Source organism: Selaginella moellendorffii, unplaced genomic scaffold (assembly GCF_000143415.4).
Source record: "Selaginella moellendorffii unplaced genomic scaffold, v1.0 SELMOscaffold_59, whole genome shotgun sequence".
Taxonomy (NCBI): Eukaryota; Viridiplantae; Streptophyta; class Lycopodiopsida; order Selaginellales; family Selaginellaceae; genus Selaginella; species Selaginella moellendorffii.
Window position 1 is genome coordinate 651,958 of NW_003314320.1, and position 23,452 is coordinate 675,409.

The following is a 23,452-nucleotide window of genomic DNA, read 5'->3' on the forward strand; positions in this document are numbered from 1 at the left end:
GGGGGGGGTGGGAGCACTATGCTCCCCCCCTCTCCCTCCCCCTACTAAATTGATTACTTTGTTGGAAGAGTCTAAAGGAGTAATTGTATTAGATTCTTTCAATACTTCAATTTAGATTGCTTATATTACAATTAGTTTCAAGAATTCAATTGTAAACAGTTTTATAGTGTGTTAAGGTACTTATAGAGTAACTTAGTTCTATGAAATGTCACTTTTGTAAAGAGTTTCCACAATATGAAGAAGAAAGAATTCACATTTTTTATATTAACCTAAACGATGTGATGTTCACAAGAGTGGTAATTCATATTGGTCAATATAACCATCAAGTGATGAGTGGGACATACTTAAAGTCTTTAGATGTGGGTACATTTGTTGTTTCAAAGGTAGCAAATTAATCTCTAAGAGCTTGACTTGCAATTATAACTACTAAAGTAGCAAATTAATTGATTCTTCAAAATTTTTTACAATCAATTTTAAACATTATGACACTTTCCCCTCAATAATTAAGCAAAGAACAAAATAGTCTTTTGGCACTTACCAACAAACAACAATAAGATCTAGTCAACTTGAAATATTATTTTGTACTTACTTTAAAATAGCTTTAATCTTAACTTCAACAATATTAATCTCAAGATATTACTTCAATGCCATCAACACCAAAACAAAGTTAAAAGAAAGAAAGAGCAAACCACAACTCAAATCTCTTTAACAACCTAGCTAATCAATATCAAAGATAATTTATTCAATATCCTCTTTACATGATGCAAATTGTGATAGAAATCTTTAGAAGGAAATCTTTTTTTTAGAATTCCTCAAGTTTTAATATAGTTTTAAAGCTCAAAAATGAGTTTAATTATTATATTAATAATTTTCTTTTATGTAGAGCACAATCCTAAATGATGATAGCTATTTATGAGATGAAAGGAGAAGATACACTAGCTCAAGTTTTTTTTTAGACACTAAATAAAACATACTAAATTGAAATAGAACCTTCACCAATGTTTTATGGTTTCATGAATGATGAAGCATAAATAAATTAGCAAGTTATTAAAACTGTCTACCGTGGTGGTTTAAACAAGGTTTTAGTTAATTGAAAGGTAAGCTACTTTTTCCATTGGGAGCAGAGTTTATATAAACATACAAAGAAATATTCAAGTTGAATATTGTGATAAGCATAAGTAATTGTGTTGAAGATTAAAAGTTGCAAACACTTTAGAAGAGTAGAAAAGAAATATAAATTCATATATAATTTATGGTGGGCTAAAGGTATGTTTATGAAAAAGTAATTCCAATATTATAGACTTGGTTGCTATAGTGGTTTACTCATTTTTCACATTGGGGGACTAGTTATTTCTTAGATAAGCAAGTATTAGTATTGATATTTTTATTAATTCTCTTTTTATTGTAGATGAGTTTGATTTTTTATTAATTATTTTTCTATTATAGATGAATTCTGAAATAGTTGCTACCCAAATTCCAACAACAAATCTTACTGAGAGTTATTATATGATGTGGCTAACAAAAATAAGTGGCTTTAAATGTATACCTTTATCTAAAGCTTGGTAGAACAACTTAGTCATGTCTATCCTACAATAAGCTTTTGTGCATATTTATATGAAAGGTTAAGTTATATGAAATGAACCAAATCTTGAGGATTTGGTGGCAAGTTTATTTGTTACAATATCAATATGATTTTTTAATTGGGAACCTTAAAACTGTTAAAAGGAAGCAATGAACAAGTGAGTCGATGCAGTTGATAGATTTGCAACATCCCAAGTACAATTATATTATTAAAAAATGAGGAGGATTAGTGCTTTTGAGAAACCAAGAGTTTAAGTGCTTCTAAATCCTTCGCAGCACTATGATCAGTTCATGTGGTTTTGTCCAACAGAAGTACTTCACATATAGTTTATTGTAGCATAGATTATCCAAAAACTAGAATGTGTATCACATATTTAGCTAGTTGAATGAGGGGTGAATTTGATGAATTTGGAATTTCAAACTTTAATTGAAGTAAACTTTAAATTTGAAGAGAACACTTTATAGTTATAATTACAAGCTCAACCTCAATATTATTCTTAAGAAGTTCTAAATAAGAAACAACAAATATATGAAGATTACAAATACTTGGTCAAAGGAAGCAAAAACAACATACTCAAAAGTATTATAGCTAAAGTGTAAGTTAAGAGTGTTAACATCAAACAATAATATCATCATCATGAATATATAGTTTTTGCTTATAGAAGTGATATTATAAACAGGATTATAATCAACTAATTCTCAAGTTGCACTTGCACATACTTCTTTCAATATTAGATTTCTGATAAATCTTTCATCCTTTGCAAATATATATATTTTATATATTGTATGCTTCTTGGGATGGATCCAAATGGTATTTCCCATAATAGGGATTTTATATAATAATAAAAATTTAATATAAATATACATTATAAATTAAAGGACACTTAATTATATAATTAGTATAAATACTTATTATTAAATATTAAAATAATAATTTCTTTTGTAAATGAGTCGATAAGGCAAAACCTCTATTAAGATTAGATGCTGGTAGTTTACACAGATCTGAATATTATTAAAATTATAAATTTTGTTTAAAATACTTATTTAATAAAAATCTATAATAATAATAAGAATGACCTTGGGCCGAGGTTAGTGGGAAATGTTGTGGCAGCCAATGGGCAAGATGCATGTGCGGCCGGGAAAGGAAAAGGGCATGGTGACAAATGTTACACCATGCACTCCTAGAACTCCATGGCTGCTCTGCATGGACGCAGTTGTGTGGGCATTCCTGTGAGAGTCTATGCATCTGTGAGCTCATAACAGGGGCAAGTAGAATGGTAATCAGGCACACAATCTAGGCTCCTTTCGGGATCAACTCACTTGCATATAGTGCATGAGCAACACCACAAGCAGGGCTAGTGATGGAGTGCATCAGAAATGAAGAGCTGGGCTATGCTCGAATCCTAGAGCTGACTGGCACCATGGCAGTGGGTGTGGGTGATGCAAGGTATGCGAGTGACCTGAAGGTGTGTATGACTTGAAGGCATCGAAAGAGTTCTTTGAGCTGTCAAAGGAGGGGAAGCTGAAGAAGCTGAAGTACACTGCCAGTGATCCTCTAGCATCCGCTTGAAGAGCCTGAGAGCTGAGGCTATGTCTCCCTGGTGGAAGTAGCCAGAGATGATCGCGTTCCAAGTCATGGCGTTGCGTCCCACGCTGGCTGCCGAGTTTGAAAACTTTGCGAGCTTCCGCCATGCAGCCGCACCGTCTGTAGAAGCCCAGCAAAGAATTCATGACGACCACCTCGGCTTCCATCTCGGCATGACGGATCTGCTGGTGGATGGCCCTTCTGGTCTCCAGAGCCGTGGAGCTCCTGCAGGCCCGGAATGCGGCAGCGTAAGTTGAAGCGTCAGGTACTAGGGACTTGCTGCATCCACGAGAAGAGATCCAGCGCAGCCAGTGCTTGCTCTGCCTGGACATATCCAAGCATCAGCATTGTCCATAAGACATCGTCGTGGCTCTCCATCCAGTCGAAGACTCTCCGCAGGTCCACCTCTTTGTAAACCACCCCTCGCGGGTAGCCCTCAACATGATTACCATCTGATTTCTGGTGTATACATCTCGATACTAATAGTTGCGAGTAAGAGAGGCAGGAGCTGATGCAAATCAAAGCGAGCACGAAAGGATGAAATGCCACAGTTTTGAGGGTAGCCTTGGGGTTCCACACGTTGAATGATTTGAGTGTTGTGACAATGAGCATTTGCTACTAAAAACTTAACAAAATATTCTTTAGTGTGCCAGAATATTCTTAAGATATTCTTGTCAATGGTAATGTTTGGCTCCTTGTTCACACCCCATATTTCACACTCCATCCTAGAGCACCTTTCACTCATGATAGAGTGGCTCCTCCTCAATGGGCTTGAACATTGTGGAGATCTAGGAGAACACCACCAACTTGATGTTTGGATCTTTGGCCCTCGTTTTTAGATATCAACACATTGATCTTCCTTTGTCATCATCTGTTACATTTTGGTGTTCTCTTTTTTCCCGATTTTCTCTTCGGCCAAAAATGTCGTAGCCTCCACACACAAGCGAGCATGGTAAGTCACTGCTACCTATAGATGCTACCTTTGTGTGTAAGTGTGCTCTTGTATGTCCTCCGCCTCCCTCTCCATGCCTTTCTCTTTCCTCTTGATTTAGAATAATCTACCCTTGAAGAAGCGGGCGACATTGCAGAAATGATTTAGGGTTGGAGGTGGTCTAAATTTATTGTCAACAAACCCACGGTTATGGGCGATTAAATAAACGCTAGAAACTGTATATACAAGTAATTCCGAACCAAAATGGAAAAGAAGGAAAAAAAAAAACCAGCGAACTAAGGAAAAGAGGAGAGAAAGACTTCCTACACCTAGCAGCAACCAAAAGAGCCACACACAAACACAAACCTCAAGGATGCGTGGAAGGACGGGAGCAGCAAAGACAGCGCAAGCACCAGTCTCGTTTGTTTCGCCAGTAGCTTCCTCGATTGGCCGGCGGCGGCATTCGAGCGGGGCTGGCGTTCCATTCGAATGGCAAACTGGTAAGAAAAACAGAGAAGAAAACATTGCGTTAGCTACGTAAGAACGAACACGGAAAAGAAAAACCACAACTTACATTGGGAATGCGAAGGAGCGCGTACTCGTACTGCTGCCGTCTGAGCGCCTTGAAATGCTCCCCCCGGAAATGGGACCCGAGTACCCAGACAGAGATATCGGCCCAGAGAATGGCAGCGGCGCTACGTCCGCGTCCTCGCCCTCGTCAAAATCTTGCGACGCTGGCCTCAAGATCCGGTCTTTACGTCGAGGGCTGAGAGTACCGATGAGATCCTCCTTGTAGTTGTGGTCGAGCTCGAGCTCGCCTCCTCCTGGTAATGGTGGTGGTGACAAAGTGGCAGAAGTAGTCGTCGCGTCCTCCTCCATTAATGAGCCTTGGACCGCTACCGCATTTCTTTTCTCCGGTGTTTGATCCTTTCCCTGTCCAAGAGTCGTCTCCTCGAATCCTTGACGTGATCCCGCGGATTCTTCCCTGAAGCTGGGAGTTGTGGAGCTTGAAACCACCTCCTCTCTTACTTCCCGGACCTCTGACGAATCTGGGAGATCATCGTCCTGGTTTCTCAGTTTTGGAGCGTCGCCATTCTCATGCTCTTCTTCTCCTAGCTCGCTTCCTCCTATGTTGCTTAAGTCCACCACCGCATTTGTTGTTGGCTGTTCCAACTCTTTTCCTTTGTCTTCTACACCGTCTAGCTCTTGCTCCCTGTCGTGACACCGAGACTCATCGTGAATTGCCCCCTTGTTGCTCGCCACCGTCTCGGATCTCTGCCTGTTCTGCAAATCTGAGTTTTGCAGCACCGATTCCAGCTTGCTGCTCGCGAAACCATTCTCCGTGTTGCCCAGGTTCTCCAGAAAGAGCTCCGGAGCGAGCCAGCTTCCCTGCTGCTCCTGATGCTGCTGCCTATCCATCCATGGCTTGCGATTCCTCTTTGGATCCTTTGTAGGAGATAAAACCATGGCTACCACAAAATTGACAGCCGTTCGATGCCGTCGCGGACGGGACAAATCCTGCTGTGTAAATTTTCCTGTTTAGCCGCCCCACCCCTGGATAATCTTGTTCGATCGGAAGAAGGAAATAATTTTTCCCCCAATTTCTCGAGAATGCTGGGGAGAGATCGCAGCTGCTCTCCTCGCGCCCGCGGCTAGAATGCTGTCGTACGTAAATGCGGAGCAATAAATGCTGCTGACCCCGGAAAAATCTTGAAGGAAAGAAAACTTACAGCAGATCGATCGCCACGGCCGAGCCATAGATCGCGAGTGGAGCAGCAGCGCGCCGATTGATCGAGGAGCAATCCCGCGGGGATTTGTGGCGGCCGAGCGGCGCCCTCGCCTCTCCCTCTGGCGCAAATTGACTTATCACAAGGAGTGAATCCCGCTTTGGCATTCTAGGGCGTATGGAAAGATTCCGTCGCATATGCCGCCATTTTAAAGCATATCGAGCATATTCAGCTAGTTCTGGGCCATGGATGCACGTGTGAGGCCGTACAGTCATTGACCTCGCGGCAGGTTCTGGGCCGTCGGATATCCAGCCCTCGCATTCCCCCTCAGAAATATCGTCGGCCGGCCCTTCTGATCTCGACCGTCCACCTCCCTGGGCGGAATGGCCATCAAATTGCGAATTCTGGAACCCCCGTTCCATGGTTTTTGCTCGCTCCTCTCCTGCGATGGCGATGGCGGCACCTGGATCCGTGTGTTCTTCTTCCTCCCTGCTGGATTTTGGAGCGCTGGATGATCCGTGCCACCGCCTGTGCAGCCAGTTCACGGGGACGAGGATCCGCTGTGGTGTTGCACCCCGGAGCGCAAGGCTTGCCGCGGCGCAGAGGAAAAGATTGGCCGCGGCCAGGGCGACGCTCCTCCAGCAGCAGCAGCAGATCATCCCGATGTCGCCGCAGGATGGAGGCAAGGATTTCGTCACGGACACGATGCCGGTGAGTGTTCTTCCGCCTTGCATGTCGAATGCGGTGTGATCTTTGCGTGGAATTTCGCTCTGTCGCATCATAGGTCGTGCCTGCGATCGACAAACCCGGAGGGATGTGGACGAAACCGAGCTTCCAGCGCAAGACGAAGATTGTTTGCACTATCGGGCCATCGACCAACACCCGTGAGATGATTTGGAAGCTCGCGGAGACTGGCATGAACGTAGCACGGCTCAACATGTCGCATGGAGACCATGCTTCTCACAAGAAGGTGATCGATCTCGTCAAGGAGTATAACGCGCAATCCGCTGATAATGTGATCGCTATCATGCTGGATACCAAGGTGGGAAGATCATGTTTTTATTTTCTGGTGTTCATGGTTTCTCTTTTTGCTTCTTTCCAGGGACCGGAAGTAAGGAGCGGAGATCTTCCTCAACCAATCAAGCTAGAAAAAGGAGATGAGTTCTCGTTCACGATCAAGCGTGGTGTTGGCACTGAGAAGTCCGTCAGTGTCAATTACGATGATTTTGTGAACGATGTCGAGGTTAATGACACTCTTCTTGTTGACGGTGGGTTTTATGCGAAGGTTTTTCTTGCAAGTGCTTATCATCCTGTTTATTTCTTCACCAGGAGGAATGATGGCCTTCCTTGTGAAATGGAAAACAAGTGATACCGTGGGCTGTGAGGTTCTCGATGGTGGCGAGCTCAACTCTCGACGTCACCTTAATGTCAGAGGGAAGAGTGCTACCCTTCCTTCAATAACGGAGAAGGATTGGGAGGACATCAAGTTTGGTGTGGAGAATGAGGTAGACTACTATGCTCTTTCTTTCGTTAAGGACGCGCAGGTAGTGCATGAACTGAAGTCGTATTTACAAAGTAAGCAAGCATAACCATTGTTCTTTTGTTTTCCATATTTCTTGGCCTGAAATTAATTGTCTGACAGAGTCCTCGGCGGATATTCATATTATTGTGAAGATCGAAAGTGCTGATTCGATACCAAATCTTCAATCCATTATCGATGCTAGTGACGGGGTAAGACTAAGGTTTACTTTACGCCGTTTCTGAGAATTATATCGCATTCTTTTGCGTATCCAGGCTATGGTTGCTAGAGGAGATCTTGGTGCCGAGCTTCCTATTGAAGACGTTCCCCTCCTTCAGGTTGGTTCTCGCTCTCTAGAAACTTAATGTGATTCAAGCTTCCGTTTTCCGCTTGGTTCGAGCAGGATGAGATTATTACCAAGTGCCGAGAGAAAGGCAAGCCAGTTATTGTGGCGACCAACATGTTAGAGAGCATGATAAACCATCCGACACCCACGCGGGCCGAGGTCTCGGACATTGCTATCGCTGTGCGGGAAGGTGCCGATGGGATAATGCTCTCGGGAGAAACGGCTCACGGAAAGTAATATCTCGTTCCTGCTGCCTTCTCGCTTGTCTGCTTTAAACTATTCTATTTTACAGGTATCCCCTCAAAGCAGTGAGAGTGATGCACACTGTGGCCTTGCGAACTGAGGCTACACTTTCCGAGGAGGATTCACCTTGCACTCTTGGACGTGCTTTTAAGGTTTCTTTCTTCTGTTTGCCATGTCCGTTTCGTAACAATTCCTTTTTCTTTGTTGTCAGAATCACATGAGCGAAATGTTTGCTTATCACGCAACGATGATGGCAAACACGCTGGGAACATCGATCCTGGTCTTCACGAGGAGCGGTTTCATGGCTGCCCTCTTGAGTCATTACCGTCCCGTGGGGACTGTCTTTGCCTTCACAAACGAGTAAGCTCATCCCTCTGGCTCTTTTCTACGTTGCTAACTCACAGCTCTTCTCTATTTCTCTTTTCCAGTAAGAAACTTCAAAGACGTCTGGCTTTGTACCATGGTGTAAGGCCAATCTTTATGGAATTCTCGGATGATGCCGAAGAAACATTCTCTGGAGCCTTGGGCACTCTCCAAGTAAAGTTTCCAAATCTCTTCATTCTAGTCATAGCATGGATTGATCATCTCTTTTCCAGAATCGAAGCTTGATCAAAGGTGGAGAACAGGTTGCTTTGGTCCAAAGTGGGAAGCAGCCAATTTGGCGATCGGAGTCAACACATCACATTCAAGTTCGCAAGGTCGCTTGAGAAATACTACAAAATTTTGGTCACCAAATCGAGGAAATAATTTCTTTTTGTTTTTGAAAGCAATATCGTTTTGAAAGTGATCGTTTTTCTCTACATTAATTTGATCTATTCTTTCTCTAAAGCTTTGCCCATCCCTGCTATTAAACTTTGATGCTATGGTTGCTGACTTTTAATTGACTTTGATTCGATTGTCTGCGGGAGATCCCAACAGATTCCAAAATCTTGTTACCGTTAAGTTAATCTCCTCGTCAAAGGTGTTGATCCGCCCTGGCCATTTTGTGCGCATTTAATGGGCGCGTGACACGTGTCGATGTACGCCGCCGTTAAAGCCCGCGCATGCGTTGGCGGGTTCTAACCGCAGGATCGGCAGAATCGACGGCTGCTTGTGGGCGGGTTAAGCAGCATGTTTAGAGGTAATGAAAGCTGGCTTTGGATTAATCGCGACGCCATAGCCAGGAAGAAATTTCTTTTCTCATATAGTGTGTCTGCCTCTCAAATTTCTTGCGGCAGCTGCCGCGCGCTATACCTCCGATCTTGCTGCCACTGCTCTCCAGGACGAATTTTTTTCTAGGGTTTCCTAGGGTTTAGCGCGCCTTGCCCGGTGGTGGCATGGCATGGTAGATTGTGAGCTCCAGATGCGTCGGTGAGCTCCAGATGTGTCGGTGAGTTCCTACATTCTTCCCAGAAAGTCTTCTCGAAAAATTTCCCCTCTTTCTTGCGTGGCTTTGCCTCAATTGCTTTCTTGTTTGCATGCCAGGTCTCGCGATCAATGGCGCGCGCGAGGAAAATCTCTCCCAACAGATAGCTAGCGGAGGAGGAGGGATCTCTGGCGAGAGGGATGGAGAGCTCATGCGGTGGCATCGAGGGCGGCATGAGAAATTGTAGCATCAGCGCTGGCGATCACGGTAAGGTGAGCGATGGCACGGCCTCGGCGAGCGATTCCAAGTCGAGCGGCTCCAAGGCGAGCGGCGCTGCGAAATCCAGCGCCCGGGGGTGCGGCGGTGGGATTGGGGGCGAGAGCGCCAAGAGCAGCGAGAGCCGGGGCTCTAACAGCAGCGCCGTGAGCGACAGCAACGATAGCAGCTGTAGCTCCTTCAGTGGCAACAGCAACAAGCCTCACAAGGCGAATGACAAGCGCTGGGAGGCGATCCAGGTTGCGAGAACTCGCGAGGGATTGCTGGGTCTCAGCCACTTCCGGCTGCTCAAGAGGCTCGGGTGTGGCGACATTGGCAGCGTCTATCTCGCGGAGCTGCGATCTACCAGCTGCTACTTTGCGATGAAGGTCATGGACAAGGGATCGCTGGCTAGCAGGAAGAAGGTGCTGAGAGCCCAGACCGAGAAGGAGATACTCTCCTTGCTGGATCATCCATTTCTTCCCACGCTCTACACACACTTCGAGACGGACAAGTTCTCGTGCCTAGTGATGGAGTTTTGCACTGGCGGGGACTTGCACACCTTGCGCCAGCGGCAACCAAACAAGCACTTTACGGAACAAGCTGCGAGGTAAAGTACTTTTTTTCTTGCGAAAGTTTCGATTTTGATTGCTGTTCTGGCTGAGAAACTGGAACTTCGAAGCTTCCAGCTCTTTTGGAAAGAGTGGAAGAGCATGGAAGTTTTGTGCTTGCCGGTTGGATTTTTCTTTCGGAGATGCTAGCTTTGAAACTGGAACTTTGAAGCGTCCAGCACTTTCGGAAAGACTGGAAGAGCATTGCTCGTTTGGAAGTTTTGTGCATGCCTGCCAGTTTGGATTTTTCTTTCGGAGGTGCTAAAACTGGAACTTTGAAGCTTCCAGCTCTTTTGGAAAGAGTTGAAGAGCATTGCTCGTTTGGAACTTTGGTGCTTGGCTGCCAGTTTTACTTCGTATCGGGTGACTGACAACTAGTTCGTTTGATCACACAGATTCTATGCCTCGGAAGTTCTTCTGGCACTGGAGTACCTCCATATGCTCGGGATCGTGTACAGGGACTTAAAGCCGGAGAACGTCCTGGTGAGAGAAGACGGCCACATAATGCTGTCCGACTTCGACTTGTCACTCCGCTGCGTGGTGAGCCCGACTCTCGTCAAGTCTGCTGCCTTGGACGGCGATCCTCTCCGGCGGCTGCCACTCTACTGCGTCCAGCCATCCTGCGTCCAGCCGGCGTGCATCCAGCCAGTGTGCGCGCAGCCATCGTGTTTTCTCCCCAGGCTCCTCCCGCAGATCTCCAAGAAAGGCCGGAAGTCGAAGAACGACGTCGGGAACCAAGTGAGCCCGCTGCCCGAGCTCGTAGCCGAGCCGACTGGAGCGAGGTCCATGTCCTTCGTCGGCACTCACGAGTATCTGGCTCCGGAGATCATCAAAGGCGAGGGGCACGGGAGTGCTGTGGACTGGTGGACTTTCGGGATTTTTCTCTACGAGCTTCTGCACGGAAAGACGCCGTTCAAAGGCACAGGCAACCGCGCGACGCTGTTCAACGTTGTTGGCCAGCCGCTCAAGTTTCCAGAGGCGTCCGAGGTGGGATTCCCGGCGAGAGACTTGATCCGGGGGCTGCTCGTCAAGGACCCGCAGCACAGGCTGGGATCCAAGCGCGGTGCTACGGAGATCAAGCAGCATCCTTTCTTTGAAGGCGTCAACTGGGCCTTGATCCGATCGACCGCTCCTCCGGAAGTTCCCAGGCCGTTTGAGCCGGAAGTTGTGCGATCGACTTCCACTGCTCAAGCTGTATCAGGGGAGAAATCTGGAGGAACAGGGACAGGGGCAGGGACAGGGACTGGAGGAGCAGCCAAAGGCGACTCGAATGGATCGAGCGCTTATCTCGACTTCGATTTTTTCTAGCGGCATCATGCTGGAAAAGGTAGAAAAAACCACTTTTTTCTCTCTAGCAGCATCGGCAGTGGCAGCAGCAGCAGCAGCAGCAGCGATTTTTATTTATAGTTCTATAAATTTGGATCGATCGAAGAACAAGGAGACGATTGACGAAGCTGGTGTTGCTTGTAGGTGAAAAAAACGAAAGAAAAAAAATCCCAGGCGTGACACGGAAGTGACTTGCTCGTTGTCTCCTTTGTTCTTGCTTTCTCTTGATCTCTACGCTCTCTATTCAGGTGTATATTATATAGTGATCTCTCCAAAGGCGGCAGTACTTCCATTTATACCAAGACGCCTCTTCCGGGAACTTGGGAAGAACAAGGAAAAAAAAAAATAATCAATCTTTGTCAAAAGCTTGGTGGTTTGTACCTTGGTGAAAATCAGATTTTTTTACTCGTGGTGTCGGTAGAAGTATACGGTGGGAGAGATCGAGATGTTTGCTGGTCCCTTTGTGTGCTTTGCAGGATCTTGTCCCGGCACTGTTTGCTAGCTGCGCGAATGGCAGACCATGTGGTGCGGGCGGAATATTCGACAGGCGGTGACGGAATATTTAGACGGGGATGGATATTCCGGTTACCTACGAGGAGGGACACTGTTCTTGATTATCGTCTCTCAAAGCACACGAGAAGATGGATGGAAGGCGCGATTTGCCAACAATGGGGGAGCTTCCAGGCGATGGTGCGTAGGGTTGCTTCTCGGCAGCGAGGCGGCGGAGCTAGCATCGATTGTCCGGTGAGCGCTGCGTCGGTCTAGGCTGGGAGCGATCGATATAGCGCCTTGCGCTTAGGGCTTTTGGACGAATTTGTGGGAATTCCTGGCGAATTCCTGGCAGCGGCTAGGCAGCGGCTTGTGGTTGGGAAATTTCGGTAGCGCAGCTCTTAGCTAGCAGGGATTTCCAGCACCGAGCGGGAGTTTTAGAACAGGTGATGAGAAATCTTGTGGCAGTGGCGCGATGTGGGATCGGGATAGAATCACCAGCGGCGGCTAGGCAGGAAAATCTCTGGGAAATATTGCATGGGATGGAGTGGCGGCTCGCGGCGCGTTTTATAATGCCTTGAGAAGAGCCGGGTTTAATTTTTCTTTCCTCTCTTCCTACGTCTATGGAGGTTTTGTCCACACGACATGGATGATATGGAAGCAAGCGAAGCATCTTCCACTCCAGGTAACAGCGAGCCGCCGGAGCAACGCTCGTTTCTTGCGCAGACCACTGAAGAAGTTGCCAGAGCCGCCGTAGCGGCCGCTGCCGCGATCAGGCCTCGACCATCCATTGTGGTTTCGTCCAGGCATCCGGTTGATAGCAGCAGTGCGTTCCAGAACAACAATAGCTTTAACAAATGGAGGCGCCAGCTTCAAAAGGTGTGGAAGTGGGGCTTGTACCCGCGTGAAGGTGGCAAGAAGAGCTCTTTCAATCCAGAGCTGCTGACCAAACAAAAGCGCCAGTGGATCGAGCTGCAGCTTCAAGCGTTGGTAAAGCAAAAGCTCTTGGATTGTCTCTCTTTTTGACGCATTGCTGCAGGAGAAGAAGCAGAAGAAGGAACCAACCAGCATCTTTGAGCATTTTGTGGTGGTCGGCTTGCATCCCGAGACTAATGTGGAGGTTGTGGAGGCCGCGTTTGCGAAGAAGAAGGCCTGGGAGAGGAATGTGGAGAAAGCTGAGCGGCTGAGCGAGGCCGATCGGCAGTATCGCGGTGCTCCGGCTCCTACGTTGGAGCCTCAAGTAGGTGATTATTGTTTTCATGCATCTCGTTTGCTTACGTATCGATTTTGAGATTGCAGGTACTCTTCAAGTATCCTCCAGGGAAACGTCTACCTTTAAGAACCAAAGATCTCCCATCGTTTTGCTTCCCGAGTGGTGTCGAAGTACGTGCGTATAGTAAGCTTGCCTAGCTGTGACTGAACGAACTCTTTGATTGCCTGTAGGCCAAAGTCGTTGAGCGGACCCCTTCCATGAGCGATTTGAACGAGGTCGTTTATGGACAGGTACTGAGACTTTTTGTTCTTTCAGTTTTATTCACTTTTATCATTTGCAGGACCATCAGGTGCGAGATGATCTGTCTTTCGTTTTTGTTCTCAAGGTGTGTAAAAGCTCTCTCAATCATAAAAAGCTACATCGTATTAAGTTTGCAGGTAGCAGATAATGCAACGCTTTATGGAATCTGCATTTTCGTTCGCGAGATTGTTCAAAGGGCGCCAGGATTTTTTTCAGTAAACACGCCCTTATCGTCGTCCAGGTTGACGCGAAGCCGGTTTCTGGTCTCCGCACCCCGATGCTACTGCATTCTCACGAAGCTTCCTTTTTTCCACCTACATTTTGAAGTATTGCAGAGGTACGTGCTAAAAGAGCGAGTGCTCTACGATTGCTAATGGTTTTTTCTTCTCTGGCAGTATTATTGCACAGGAGCGGCTTGATCGGATCAACCAATGTGTTAGCGAAATGAAGATATCCGACTACGTGCCTCCACTTGTTAAGCTCGGAAGTAAGGCAAATGGGAAAGCCAATTCCCCAAGGGATGACGATGAGGACGGCTGGATGGAGAGTGCAATTCCCGTCGAAGACGTTCTAGGGGCAACAGCAGCAGCTGCGGGCTTGATTTCCGAGAGCGAGATGAACTCATTTTCTTCTCTGAAGCACTCTAGCTTCTCCGAGAGAGACACTGAGTCGGGAGAAAGTGCTGAGATTTGTGCGACTGCCGAGAGTAGAGAATCAAACGGGCATATGGTGGAACAGAATGAGTCAGAGTTGCAAGCGTCTTCGCCAGATGATGTCCTTGCGAGCAGTACTGTGGATACGCCTCCGTCACACCGTGGCCATGAACGAGCTGAAAGCTCCGACTCCATTTACAGGTACGCCGTGCAAACACGTTCTAATGATGTACGTCTCACTCGTACTTTTACTGTGGCAGTGTTGTGGAAAGCTGTACTCAAAGCCTGGATTCTGACGAAGAAAATTGCGAGACAAGCGGTTTGGGTCAGGATGACATCGGTGTAGACTCTGTTTTCAAATGGGCCGAGGTGCTATCAGTTGTTTTCATTTATCTTATATTTTACATGTTCTTCTCTTTTCGCCTTCAGGAAAATAACTGTGACGCGTTGCGTATAATCTGTATGTATTACCACCTTCCAGTACCTCCCAGAGGCAGTCCGGTGTTTTTCCGGCCTCTCGACCATCTACAACCTTTGAACTTTGTCAGACCTCGGGAAGCAACCGACGATCCAGATGGATCGAAGAGCGGCCTGGAGCTAGCTGAGGTAACAGTGTTTTATAGTTTCATCTGATTCTAAACCTTGGACGCGTTCAATATAGGCCCACGAAACTGCAGCGGCGGAAGAAGAGGCCATTCTACTGTCGCTGTGGACTGTGTCTACCGTGTGCAGATCACTCTCCCTTGATACCGTGGGTTTATTTGATACCCAGTGCTTGCAGTGCTATCTAACTGTTTTTCTTGGCAGATACTCTCTATGGTTGCTGGAGCTTTACTCGAGAGACAAATGGTGGTTGTTTGTCCGAACGTTGTAAGTGGCATGGATTTATTTGCAACAGTTTCTCAGGTTTTGTCTGCCGCAGGGCATTTTATGTGCAGTTGTACTCTCCATAATCCCCATGCTGAGACCATTTCAATGGCAGAGTCTACTGCTGCCGGTAAGTTTTAATTACGTCATGCCCGTTATCCCGAGCTTTGGCACAGGTACTTCCATATAAAATGCTGGACTTTCTCGACGCCCCGGTGCCTTTTGTAGTAAGTCATTACCTCTGTTTACATCTATTGGTGGTAGTGACTATAACTTCTCCAGGTTGGCGTCCAACACAAAAGCTCTGAAGTGCGCTCCAAAATTTCCAACTTGATGCGTGTGAATGTATATAAGAACCAGGTATAAGCTACTGCGTTTGATGCTCTCTTGGCTGAAAGCTTCCTTTCGTTCAGGTGACTGTGTCTTACTTGCCTCAGTTGCCGAGACAGAGAGAGCTGGTAGCGGCACTGGAAACGTATCACTCCGAGCTCGCGGCTGTGGACTTTAAAGCAAAGAGACATCCAGTCCACGAGTACACGGAATCACAGGTAGTTTGCTCCGGTTGGTGCGACTGAACGAGAGATGGTTTCGGCATTGCAGGCACAGGCAGCGGATGGCTTTTTGAAGACTCTTAGAAGCTACTTAGAATCGCTATGCGCGGACGTGCGCGCTCACACGATCACAAACGTTCAATCTAATAACGACCGAGTAAGTCTCTCCGGCTTGTTGTATCATCTAACGACGCATATCCCGTCCAGGTCTCGTTGCTTTTGAAGGAGAGTTTTATTGATTCCTTCCCCAGCCGAGATCGTCCTTTTATCAAGGTAACACAAGATAGTACTTACTACAGTTTTCACAAGAAAACTAAAAGCTCGTTCTACTACTTCGCAGCTGTTCGCTGATACTCAACTCTTTTCGGTACATACTGACGCCGTTCTATCGAGCTTTTGATAAGTGTACACTGGCAGGCTTGTAATTTTTTTCTTTCTTTCTTGGTTCCCTCACACTTTTATCCAGCTGACGGGGTGTATCTACATATAAAAGAGAAACTTTTGAGACAAAAATAGCCACTCATATAGTAAGTTAATAGTTTTACAAAACGGAGAAAAAAGAAGAAAAAATTCACCCAGTTTGGCGGAGTTCAGCCGTTAATGGCATTGAAGGTGAACCTTGAAAGCTGCTGGGGGATGGCGGAGATCACTGGGCCATATCTCTGCAATAACGATTCTCACATCAGCAAAAGAGAAAAAGTTTCTCAAAACAAGCAAGCAAACAAGAAAGGGGATGTCAGTCATTAAAAGTTTCTTCTTTTACCTGTACATTGTCGTAGAGCTCAAACAATGGAACTGCCAGTAGCTTGAGATTCTTTGGAACAGCGAAGTATTGTTTCTCGGGGAGGAGAACCACGAAGAGCTTCTTACACTCCTGACACAAGAAATAATAAAAGAAGAGAGAAGATCATACCAAACGAAGAGCAAAGATCGATACCTTTGGTTTGGTGATGTGAGGAGGGCAGTAAGGATATAGCAGCGTCTCAAAGTTTGGTCTCCACCAAATCGCGGCGCACTCTCCAATCTGGAAGAAAAAGAAACGAACAAAACCAAAGTTCTTCCTCTATCTTCGTGTATTTCCATCGTACCTGCCAGTCGGGCTGGATCGAAGCCGCCGTTGGAGCAAGCTTGCTCGTGAGCTTCCTCTTCAATCCTTCCACCTCTACACAATCGAAGTTAGCAGCGTGAACGATGAAAGAAAGCTTCTTTACCGTTTTCTCCAGTCTTGAGTCTTCCTCCGGGAAGCTTGAAAAACGTATTCCCGATTTGCAGGAGTAGCAAGTGTGGATGATTGTGTTCTTGGACCTTCGCAAACAAAGAAAGGAAAGGAAAACAATGAAACTCTACGAGAGAGGAAGACAAAAAATTACCAGCAAAATTCCCTCCACGCTCGTTCGCATTCCCTCCTTCATATAGCTGCACAGAGGAGATCTCCGTTAGCCAAAGAAAAATTCTTTCGCTCCAATCTCCCATTCCACTCGAAACTTACTTGGTTTTCATCCGCGCGAGCCGATCCGACACCGACGTGTCCTTCTCCATCTTCACCTCCTTGCTGCCAAACGTATAGCTCGACAGCGGGTAGACATTCACGACGGGGCCGGAAACCATCGCTCGCGCCTCGCGCTCTTCTTTCTAGGGCTCCTGGCAAAAACCCGAGCAAAGAAATCGCCACCGTCGGTTCTCGTGCAATCCCAGCCGTCAATCGCCCAACGGTCGAGATTTTCTCAATCACAGCCGTCGGACACCAACAGCCACGATATCCCTTGTACAAAACAACGAGCGAGAAAATTTGTATTTAGACCGCTTTCACAGTGAGGCCGCTGGGATGGTGGTGGTAGACTTCGTCCCTGGAAGGCATTTCCAAGCAACAATTAGCTCCCTGAAGCCCACCTTGGAGGACGCTACTGGAGCTATAGTCGACGTTCATGCTAAACGCTCCAACGCTTCCGTGCGATGAGCAGTCTGTCAATGCCGGCGAGAATGGCCTCGAGTTGTCTTGGACAGCAAGCTGCTGAAGCCTCGATCTCGCAAGCTTCGATGCCAATTCACCGTCCCCTACCTGTGGTTGTGTTTTTCGAGCACGGAGTGAGGAGGCAGTCGAGAAAAATGAGAGCTTTACCTTGTTGAGAGCTGCCATTTCCACGTCTCGAGCCGTCACTCCCCGCTTGACACGGTCCCGGACTTGCGTGCGTCTCAACGTCTTGAGCTCCTCCTCCAAGCCGACCTTTTCGCTCTTGAGCTTGTTGATCTCCATCAAGAGCTGGTTCACCGTGTTCATCAAATCCATCTTTTCTGGTGGTATGCGGCCGTTGCGTGGTTGCCGGACCAAGAACTGGATATATAAAACACGAAGCTCGCTCAGAGAGATGGACAATCAAAAGAGAGAAAGAGAAAAAAGCTTTGTACCTTTTGGTTGAGCTTCAAAGTTTCGAGCTCTGTTCGGGCTTTCTCGTTATCCTGTGGTGCCAGAAAAGCAAATAAGAACGCGATGAAAACCAAAGAGCAAATTCTGGAAATAAACAGCAAACCTTCCGCAGTTGGAAAACTTGAGAAACCAGCTGAGATCGCGCACTGGATTCCTCCTTGAGGCTGGCTTCTAGCATGGCCCTGGATGCCTCGACAGAATGGAGCTTGTCTTGCAAAGCTGTTAGCTCCTTCTGGACTTCCATAAGCCGTCCTTGACCTTGTTGCTCTTCCGTTTCATACATTTTTAGCTTAGATTTTAATTGCTGCACTTCGGCATTGAAGAGTTTCTGTAGAGCACAACAACGTCACGTTCTCGTTGAATAAGAACAAAGAATGTTTCTGGTAGACAGATAGCAAATAGAAACAAAAACAGACAGTACGCACCTGCAAGGACTGTAACTCTTGGCGAAGTAAATGCTTCTCAAATCCAGCCTCGTCACCGCTAGGCACAGCTTGGCCCGTTGGCTGCTTCTTATCCCGCGTCAGCTGCATCTCGTTGCGCAACTCCTCATTCTCTTGTTTCAACTGCGATCCCCCATTAACGGCAACGTCAAAATCTATCAAGCACACAGGAAACAAAGCTATAAACTAAAGACCTTTCCGCGAATGAGAACGAGTGTGTCGTTCTTTGCGTCCACAATCACCCTTAATAAAGTCAAGCTGTTCTCCAATCTCGTCAGCTGCAAGGGAAAAAAAACAAGTCATACACAGTACGTGAGCATCAACCTGTGATCTTATCTATATCTCTCCTTTTGCTTGCACAAGAGAAAAAAAAAAATCAAAATTCTCGTACCTGTTGCATGATAAGTCTGCCCTCTCCAGAATCTGGTGCTACTTTTTGCGGCAACTTGCCGACTTCAAAACCGGAAGGCTTAAAAGTAGGAAGAACGTGTCGTTGGAAGCTGTCCACGGAATCCGCGAGGCTGCTGACAATCGCTGTGCTCTTGCACAGAGCCTCCTCCAAACTCCGGATGTGGTCGGCCATTCGAGACTCTTGAGAGCCGGCGTTGTGCCTGGCCTCCTCGAACGCACGCAGCGCCTCCTCCTTCTGTATGTGCAGTTCATCCCTCTCGTTGATCACCTCCCGCAGCTGCGCCGACGTGCCTTGCAACAGTGACTTGAGCTGCTCCACCTCGCACTTGAGCTGCGAAGTTTGCGACTGGACGAGTGATGACACCTCCGCGTCACGGTGCTGTCGCAGCCTCTGGAGCTCAATCCTCTGAAATGAGAGAAAACGAATCACTCCTTAAAAGTAGCTACTTGAAAGAAGAAAAGCTCACAGCAAACTTGTAAAGTACCTGGTTTTTCTCCCTGGCGATGACATCGTTAAGCTGGCACCTCAACAAATCGTTCTCGTTCCTCAGCGACTGGGACAACACGCTTTCGACGTCTGTTAACTTGGGCTGGACTTTCTTCTGCAAATCCAATCGTGTCACCAAAAAAATAAAAATCCAAAATGTGGCACTCACATCTGGTGTAGATGATCTGTCGCCAACAACACTCCGATTTCCATCCATGTCTGCATCAAAACAATCGTCAGGATCCAGCACCACTCACGCTAAAATACATTTTTTCCTTCTCTCCTCGTGGATGGGAGCAAAGCAAACTAGGAGGAGGAATTACACATAGGCGACATGATCCGCCCACTGGGAAAAAAACCGAACTTACGCTGTGTGCCCTAAACCTATTTTACCGGTTAGGGCAAAAGTGGGCGCGCCGGAAGAGCGCCGCAACCTCATGGATCCACAATGCGCGGCGCCGAGGAGGAGGAGAATCGAGAAAAACTCTGCCCTGATTCATCGCGGTGATTGACCGAGCAATCGATCGCGCCGGCCACAGCGCGAAACTCTTTTTCTCCCGTTCTAGCCCTAAAATAAATTCGGACCCCCTTTCGCGCGCTAGAGCAAAGGGGTCGCTCGATCGAATCCTGCCACTGCCTGCCGTAAAAAGAATGAAAGTTACAGTTACGGTCGGGGCATAGTTGAAAGAATCTAGGTTAGCGTGTCACCGAATATGCCCTCCCCCGAGGAAGAGGAGAGAATCGCAGAGAGAGGGGGGCGGGGAGGGGGAAATTGTATCCTCGGGAACTCTGAATCGCGGCAATGGAATCCAAGGCGCGAGTAGTAATTCCATCCTCCTCTTCTCTCTCCCTCCTCCCCTCCTCTCTCTCGCTCGGCCGGAGGAATATATAGAGGGGATGAGGGCTTGGATTCGTTTCGCGATGCCCTACGGCAATTCCTCGCGCGCTTGTTCTTCCTGTTCTCCTTCGTGTTCTTGCGCTAGATCGGCGCTGCGATAGCAAGAATTGGGGTGACAATCGGCAATGCGGGAAACAGAGTGGGGTGTTTGACCACCGCTCTCCTCTCTCTTTTTTATTCCTTGATTGATCCCCTCTCCTCTCGCTTTCTCACAATATCACGGCAGCTGGGTCCGTGATCCACGGCGGCCTCCTCTAGCGCGTCGATTTCGTGTGGCCGGCCAGCGCAATTCTCCCTCTCCCCCTTCCAATCGCGCCATTGGGGTTCTTGGTGGAATTTCTCGCCATTGCTGTTCTTGCGCTAATGGTTATCATCGAGCAACGCGTCTCTTCTATGTCACCGTGGAGGCCAGATCGTCGCGGCTCAAGAATTGGTAGCTTCAGATCTCCCAGGATCCAGGGATCATCGCCACAATTCCAGGTAAATCACTGAGACTTCTTGTTTAGAGAATCTACACGTACCACCACTACTACTACTACTACTGCTACTGCTCCGGCTACTACTTCTCCGCCGAGAATTTTTTTCTTCGATCGACTGCATCATCCTTCTTCATCAGCCATACATACAGTCTCGTCGGTTGAGTCGGCCCATCAGAAACTAGAAATTCTTCGCCAGCCATCGCAGATCTTCTCACCAGCCAGTCCAAAAATACTTCCTTACGCCTCCCAAAAATTTAACGCGCAGAGAATCATTCAAGTCCGACCGCTACAGATCAAATTCTTCTTCTTCCCGAGAGTCAAGTTCTATAAAGAGCTCCCCTTGAAACGATGGATTGTGAATCCATCAAGCAAATGGAAGCTCTCTTAGAACAAGGTAAAGTTTCTCCAGTCTCTCGCAGGCACAGTTCTCTCTTCTGGTTCCACGAGAGTTCTTCTTTCCTTTTTGTTCTTGATAGATTCTAAGTTTCTTAGGACAGTGCTTGGTGGTTGTTCTAATGGCTATTTTTTTTCTTGCTCTCCGTTTTGTTTATTAGATTCTCGTCAACTTAACTAACACTTTGCTTTGATCGCATGATACGTTTCCTGGGCGGTGTTTGTAGCCGATGAGCCTCTCCAGCGATCTTTCCAGGTGACTTCAAACTTTTGCGAGATTGGCCCATGCAAGAGTTGTCTTTTTTGCTTCTTCTTCTTGCCTGAGCTTCGACTTCTCGTGTGGATGGATTCGCGTGTTAAGTGTCTTTCCTTGGAGCACAGCGACTTTTTTCCTTTGAATCTAGAAACGTGTTGCTTCCCTTTCCTGTATGTTTGTGTTTGTTTCCTTTTTTTCCTCTCTTTCTAATTTGTGTACGCGTGGTGGGGACTGTTTGGAAGCTCTTATGGTGGAATCGATTTTTTTCCGAGTGATGGGATTCGTTTCTTGACTGACTTCTTACAAAACCAAAAAGTTTCTGGGTGGACTTCTCACTCATGCTTTTACGTGTATCAGAATATGCATCAAGGATTCAAGGAAAATAATCTGGAGCGCTTTCTGCGAGCGCGGGAAGGCAATGTCGTCAAAGCCAACAAGATGGTAAACGTCATCGCTGTCAGTGAGTTCGATGCTAACTTGTTCGTGACAATCCCAGCTTGTGGATTCCTTAAATTGGAGAGTAAGCAACGACATCGACGACATTCTCTCTGTAAGCATTCTGATTTCCATTCGTCCATTCATTTCTCGGTTAAGTAAGGTCGTTGTTTGAGCTTTTTTCTCCTTTTCCTAGAAACCGATTGAGCCGAAAGAATTGTACGATGCAATCCGAGAATCACAGCTTGTTGGCATGTCCGGATTCGACAAGCAGGTAACTTTCAATCGTGAAAGTTCTTTAGTTTTTTTCCCGGATCATGTGGATAATCCAGATCCCGAGATTCTTTTCAGGGTAGACCTGTCTTTGCTATCGGAGTAGGACATAGTGGCTACGATAGAGCACCGGTGAGTTTTCTCTGAGCCAAAAAGCTGTCGAAAATTTCTCCTAAAGTTTTTAACTCCGGGATTTCTTGTCCAGCTTGACAAGTATGTACAATCGCACATTCAGATTAACGAATACCGTGACCGTGTTGTTCTTGTAAGTTTTTCAATGCTCCTCTTGTATTTTCCTTTTGTTTCTTCTCAAGTAGTTCTAAACCTTTTTTTCACTTTTGTCAACACATCCAGCCAGCTGCGTCAAGGCAATTGGGACGATACGTAGGCTCGTGTTTGAAGATTCTTGACATGACTGGCCTCAAGCTATCAGCTTTGAACCGGATCAAGGTAGGTTTTCTAATTCTTTTTTTGCCTGATATCATATACAATCCTTCTCCAGATCTTGACGGTCATTTCAACCATCGATGATCTAAACTATCCCGAGAAAACGGACGCGTACTACATTGTCAATGCTCCTTACGTTTTCACTGCGTGCTGGAAGGTAAACAACTTAAATTCTCTTCTAAGTTAAGTTGTTCCCTTCATCGTCTGGTAGGCTGTCAAACCATTGCTGCAAGAACGCACGAAGAAAAAGATCAAAGTTTTGCAAGGCTCGGGTAGAGAAGAGCTCCTTAAGGTGACGGTTTTCTCCATTAAGTTAAGGAGTTCTCCAAACGATATTTACCATTTTTTTTTTTCTCGACTTTGCAGGTCATGGATGCGAGTGTCATTCCGGAGTTTTGCCGGCCATCCAAAGAATCGAGAGGGAAAACCACGCCGATAGAGCCCAGCACTAGCTGCTTCTCATCGTCACATCCTTTCCACATAGAGCTATGGAGCTACATCAAGCAGCGAGCTCTCGAGTCCCAATCAAGGAAGTGTGGGCCAGCTCCAACTCTCTCTTTTCACGTGAAAGTCCCAGACAAAGCCTCGGAGGGGAGCTCGGAAGTCGTCCAGATCATCGAGTCGACGTTAGAGCACTTAAATCTGGACGAGGATGGTAGCGTTAGTGGTAATGGTAGCACCAGCGGCAGTAACCATGGTAGCAGCCACCATGGTACCGACGACGAAGCAAGCAGCAAAGCTCGAGAGTGAGCAAAAAATTTTCCCCATCTTTCTCAACTTCTTTTTCTTGCTTTTGACACCAACAATGGTGAAGAAAGCCTTTAGAGCAAACACAAAAATTTTCCAGCGTCTTGTTCGTCCTTTTTATTAGTGCAGTGTTCTCTCCATGTATCTATCTCCACGTTTTTTTTTTTTTTTTTCTCTTTCCTCTTGTTTGGAGCGTTCTGTTGTCAATAGAGAGAT

At 46.7% G+C, this 23,452-nt stretch overlaps 7 protein-coding genes across 12 annotated transcripts; 4 read left to right on the forward strand and 3 right to left on the reverse strand.

The window, feature by feature from the left end:
- Positions 1-3,941: 3,941 nt before the first annotated feature.
- On the reverse strand, positions 3,942-5,983 carry LOC9644155. 2 transcript variants are annotated; one of them, XM_002983735.2, is made up of 4 exons: positions 5,828-5,983; positions 4,672-5,757; positions 4,464-4,594; positions 3,942-4,278 (listed from the first exon to the last, which is right to left on the reverse strand). In XM_002983735.2, exons 2-3 carry the CDS (start codon positions 5,562-5,564, stop codon positions 4,465-4,467), a joined length of 1,023 nt encoding a protein of 340 aa, XP_002983781.1. In that variant the 5' UTR covers positions 5,565-5,757; positions 5,828-5,983; the 3' UTR covers positions 3,942-4,278; position 4,464. The 2 variants fall into 2 exon arrangements, with proteins under 2 accessions (XP_002983781.1, XP_024544541.1); XM_024688773.1 differs by lacking the exon at positions 3,942-4,278 and having other exon boundaries at positions 4,284-4,594.
- Positions 5,984-6,226: 243 nt separating this feature from the next.
- On the forward strand, positions 6,227-8,760 carry LOC9644156 (pyruvate kinase isozyme G, chloroplastic). The gene is made up of 10 exons (XM_024688772.1): positions 6,227-6,535; positions 6,609-6,866; positions 6,927-7,092; positions 7,154-7,399; positions 7,467-7,555; positions 7,619-7,681; positions 7,747-7,922; positions 7,982-8,084; positions 8,144-8,292; positions 8,361-8,760. Exons 1-10 carry the CDS (start codon positions 6,245-6,247, stop codon positions 8,539-8,541), a joined length of 1,722 nt encoding a protein of 573 aa, XP_024544540.1. The 5' UTR covers positions 6,227-6,244; the 3' UTR covers positions 8,542-8,760.
- Positions 8,761-9,098: 338 nt separating this feature from the next.
- On the forward strand, positions 9,099-11,874 carry LOC9643839 (serine/threonine-protein kinase D6PKL2). The gene is made up of 3 exons (XM_002983628.2): positions 9,099-9,301; positions 9,397-10,142; positions 10,539-11,874. The coding sequence occupies exons 2-3, from the start codon at positions 9,478-9,480 to the stop codon at positions 11,449-11,451; spliced, it is 1,578 nt and encodes a 525-aa protein (XP_002983674.2). The 5' UTR covers positions 9,099-9,301; positions 9,397-9,477; the 3' UTR covers positions 11,452-11,874.
- Positions 11,875-12,079: 205 nt separating this feature from the next.
- On the forward strand, positions 12,080-16,122 carry LOC9643840. Of its 2 annotated transcripts, XM_024688814.1 has the most exons (19): positions 12,080-12,948; positions 12,998-13,198; positions 13,258-13,341; positions 13,402-13,461; positions 13,512-13,556; positions 13,609-13,808; positions 13,867-14,325; positions 14,385-14,493; positions 14,554-14,730; positions 14,786-14,875; positions 14,932-14,994; positions 15,047-15,121; positions 15,168-15,218; positions 15,274-15,351; positions 15,405-15,539; positions 15,592-15,699; positions 15,750-15,815; positions 15,883-15,947; positions 16,009-16,122. In XM_024688814.1, exons 1-18 carry the CDS (start codon positions 12,604-12,606, stop codon positions 15,940-15,942), a joined length of 2,406 nt encoding a protein of 801 aa, XP_024544582.1. In that variant the 5' UTR covers positions 12,080-12,603; the 3' UTR covers positions 15,943-15,947; positions 16,009-16,122. The 2 variants fall into 2 exon arrangements, with proteins under 2 accessions (XP_024544582.1, XP_002983675.1); XM_002983629.2 differs by having other exon boundaries at positions 15,883-16,055.
- LOC112351273 (pre-mRNA cleavage factor Im 25 kDa subunit 2-like) lies at positions 16,050-17,202 on the reverse strand. The gene is made up of 7 exons (XM_024688817.1): positions 17,032-17,202; positions 16,913-16,958; positions 16,754-16,847; positions 16,631-16,704; positions 16,480-16,566; positions 16,306-16,416; positions 16,050-16,204 (listed from the first exon to the last, which is right to left on the reverse strand). The coding sequence occupies exons 1-7, from the start codon at positions 17,148-17,150 to the stop codon at positions 16,133-16,135; spliced, it is 603 nt and encodes a 200-aa protein (XP_024544585.1). The 5' UTR covers positions 17,151-17,202; the 3' UTR covers positions 16,050-16,132.
- Positions 17,203-17,305: 103 nt separating this feature from the next.
- LOC9643841 (myosin-4) lies at positions 17,306-19,876 on the reverse strand. Of its 3 annotated transcripts, none has more exons than XM_024688816.1 (10): positions 19,677-19,876; positions 19,478-19,527; positions 19,307-19,423; positions 18,802-19,227; positions 18,605-18,688; positions 18,393-18,533; positions 18,071-18,295; positions 17,949-17,999; positions 17,662-17,874; positions 17,306-17,601 (listed from the first exon to the last, which is right to left on the reverse strand). In XM_024688816.1, the coding sequence occupies exons 2-10, from the start codon at positions 19,523-19,525 to the stop codon at positions 17,338-17,340; spliced, it is 1,569 nt and encodes a 522-aa protein (XP_024544584.1). In that variant the 5' UTR covers positions 19,526-19,527; positions 19,677-19,876; the 3' UTR covers positions 17,306-17,337. The 3 variants fall into 3 exon arrangements, with proteins under 3 accessions (XP_024544584.1, XP_024544583.1, XP_002983782.1); XM_024688815.1 differs by having other exon boundaries at positions 19,576-19,876; XM_002983736.2 differs by having other exon boundaries at positions 19,478-19,876.
- A 129-nt stretch (positions 19,877-20,005) lies between these two features.
- On the forward strand, positions 20,006-23,349 carry LOC9644157 (phosphatidylinositol/phosphatidylcholine transfer protein SFH2). Of its 2 annotated transcripts, none has more exons than XM_002983630.2 (11): positions 20,006-21,079; positions 21,306-21,334; positions 21,692-21,775; positions 21,831-21,884; positions 21,966-22,043; positions 22,121-22,174; positions 22,248-22,307; positions 22,397-22,492; positions 22,545-22,646; positions 22,701-22,781; positions 22,856-23,349. In XM_002983630.2, the coding sequence occupies exons 1-11, from the start codon at positions 21,034-21,036 to the stop codon at positions 23,237-23,239; spliced, it is 1,068 nt and encodes a 355-aa protein (XP_002983676.1). In that variant the 5' UTR covers positions 20,006-21,033; the 3' UTR covers positions 23,240-23,349. The 2 variants fall into 2 exon arrangements, with proteins under 2 accessions (XP_002983676.1, XP_024544647.1); XM_024688879.1 differs by having other exon boundaries at positions 20,007-20,686.
- Positions 23,350-23,452: the final 103 nt, after the last annotated feature.

Coding starts and splice junctions, on each gene's coding strand:
- LOC112351273 (XM_024688817.1), bottom strand. CDS start 17,150: ATGGTTTCCGGCCCCGTCGTGAATGTCTACCCGCTGTCGAGCTATACG. Junction 16,848..16,912: donor GCGTGGAGGGAATTTTGCTG/GTAATTTTTTGT, acceptor TTGTTTGCGAAG/GTCCAAGAACACAATCATCC. Junction 16,705..16,753: donor ACTCAAGACTGGAGAAAACG/GTAAAGAAGCTT, acceptor TCGATTGTGTAG/AGGTGGAAGGATTGAAGAGG.
- LOC9644155 (XM_002983735.2), bottom strand. CDS start 5,564: ATGGTTTTATCTCCTACAAAGGATCCAAAGAGGAATCGCAAGCCATGG. Junction 4,595..4,671: donor CGCTCCTTCGCATTCCCAAT/GTAAGTTGTGGT, acceptor TTTTCTTACCAG/TTTGCCATTCGAATGGAACG.
- LOC9644156 (XM_024688772.1), top strand. CDS start 6,245: ATGGTTTTTGCTCGCTCCTCTCCTGCGATGGCGATGGCGGCACCTGGA. Junction 6,867..6,926: donor CTATCATGCTGGATACCAAG/GTGGGAAGATCA, acceptor GCTTCTTTCCAG/GGACCGGAAGTAAGGAGCGG. Junction 7,093..7,153: donor TGACACTCTTCTTGTTGACG/GTGGGTTTTATG, acceptor TTTCTTCACCAG/GAGGAATGATGGCCTTCCTT.
- LOC9644157 (XM_002983630.2), top strand. CDS start 21,034: ATGGATTGTGAATCCATCAAGCAAATGGAAGCTCTCTTAGAACAAG. Junction 21,776..21,830: donor TCGTCAAAGCCAACAAGATG/GTAAACGTCATC, acceptor TGACAATCCCAG/CTTGTGGATTCCTTAAATTG. Junction 22,493..22,544: donor CAGCTTTGAACCGGATCAAG/GTAGGTTTTCTA, acceptor ATCCTTCTCCAG/ATCTTGACGGTCATTTCAAC.
- LOC9643841 (XM_024688816.1), bottom strand. CDS start 19,525: ATGGATGGAAATCGGAGTGTTGTTGGCGACAGATCATCTACACCAGAT. Junction 19,424..19,477: donor ACAGATCATCTACACCAGAT/GTGAGTGCCACA, acceptor TTGGATTTGCAG/AAGAAAGTCCAGCCCAAGTT. Junction 17,875..17,948: donor CTTTGAAGCTCAACCAAAAG/GTACAAAGCTTT, acceptor TTATATATCCAG/TTCTTGGTCCGGCAACCACG.
- LOC9643840 (XM_024688814.1), top strand. CDS start 12,604: ATGGATGATATGGAAGCAAGCGAAGCATCTTCCACTCCAGGTAACAGC. Junction 13,462..13,511: donor ACGAGGTCGTTTATGGACAG/GTACTGAGACTT, acceptor TATCATTTGCAG/GACCATCAGGTGCGAGATGA. Junction 14,995..15,046: donor TGGTTGTTTGTCCGAACGTT/GTAAGTGGCATG, acceptor TGTCTGCCGCAG/GGCATTTTATGTGCAGTTGT.
- LOC9643839 (XM_002983628.2), top strand. CDS start 9,478: ATGGAGAGCTCATGCGGTGGCATCGAGGGCGGCATGAGAAATTGTAGC. Junction 10,143..10,538: donor TTTACGGAACAAGCTGCGAG/GTAAAGTACTTT, acceptor TTGATCACACAG/ATTCTATGCCTCGGAAGTTC.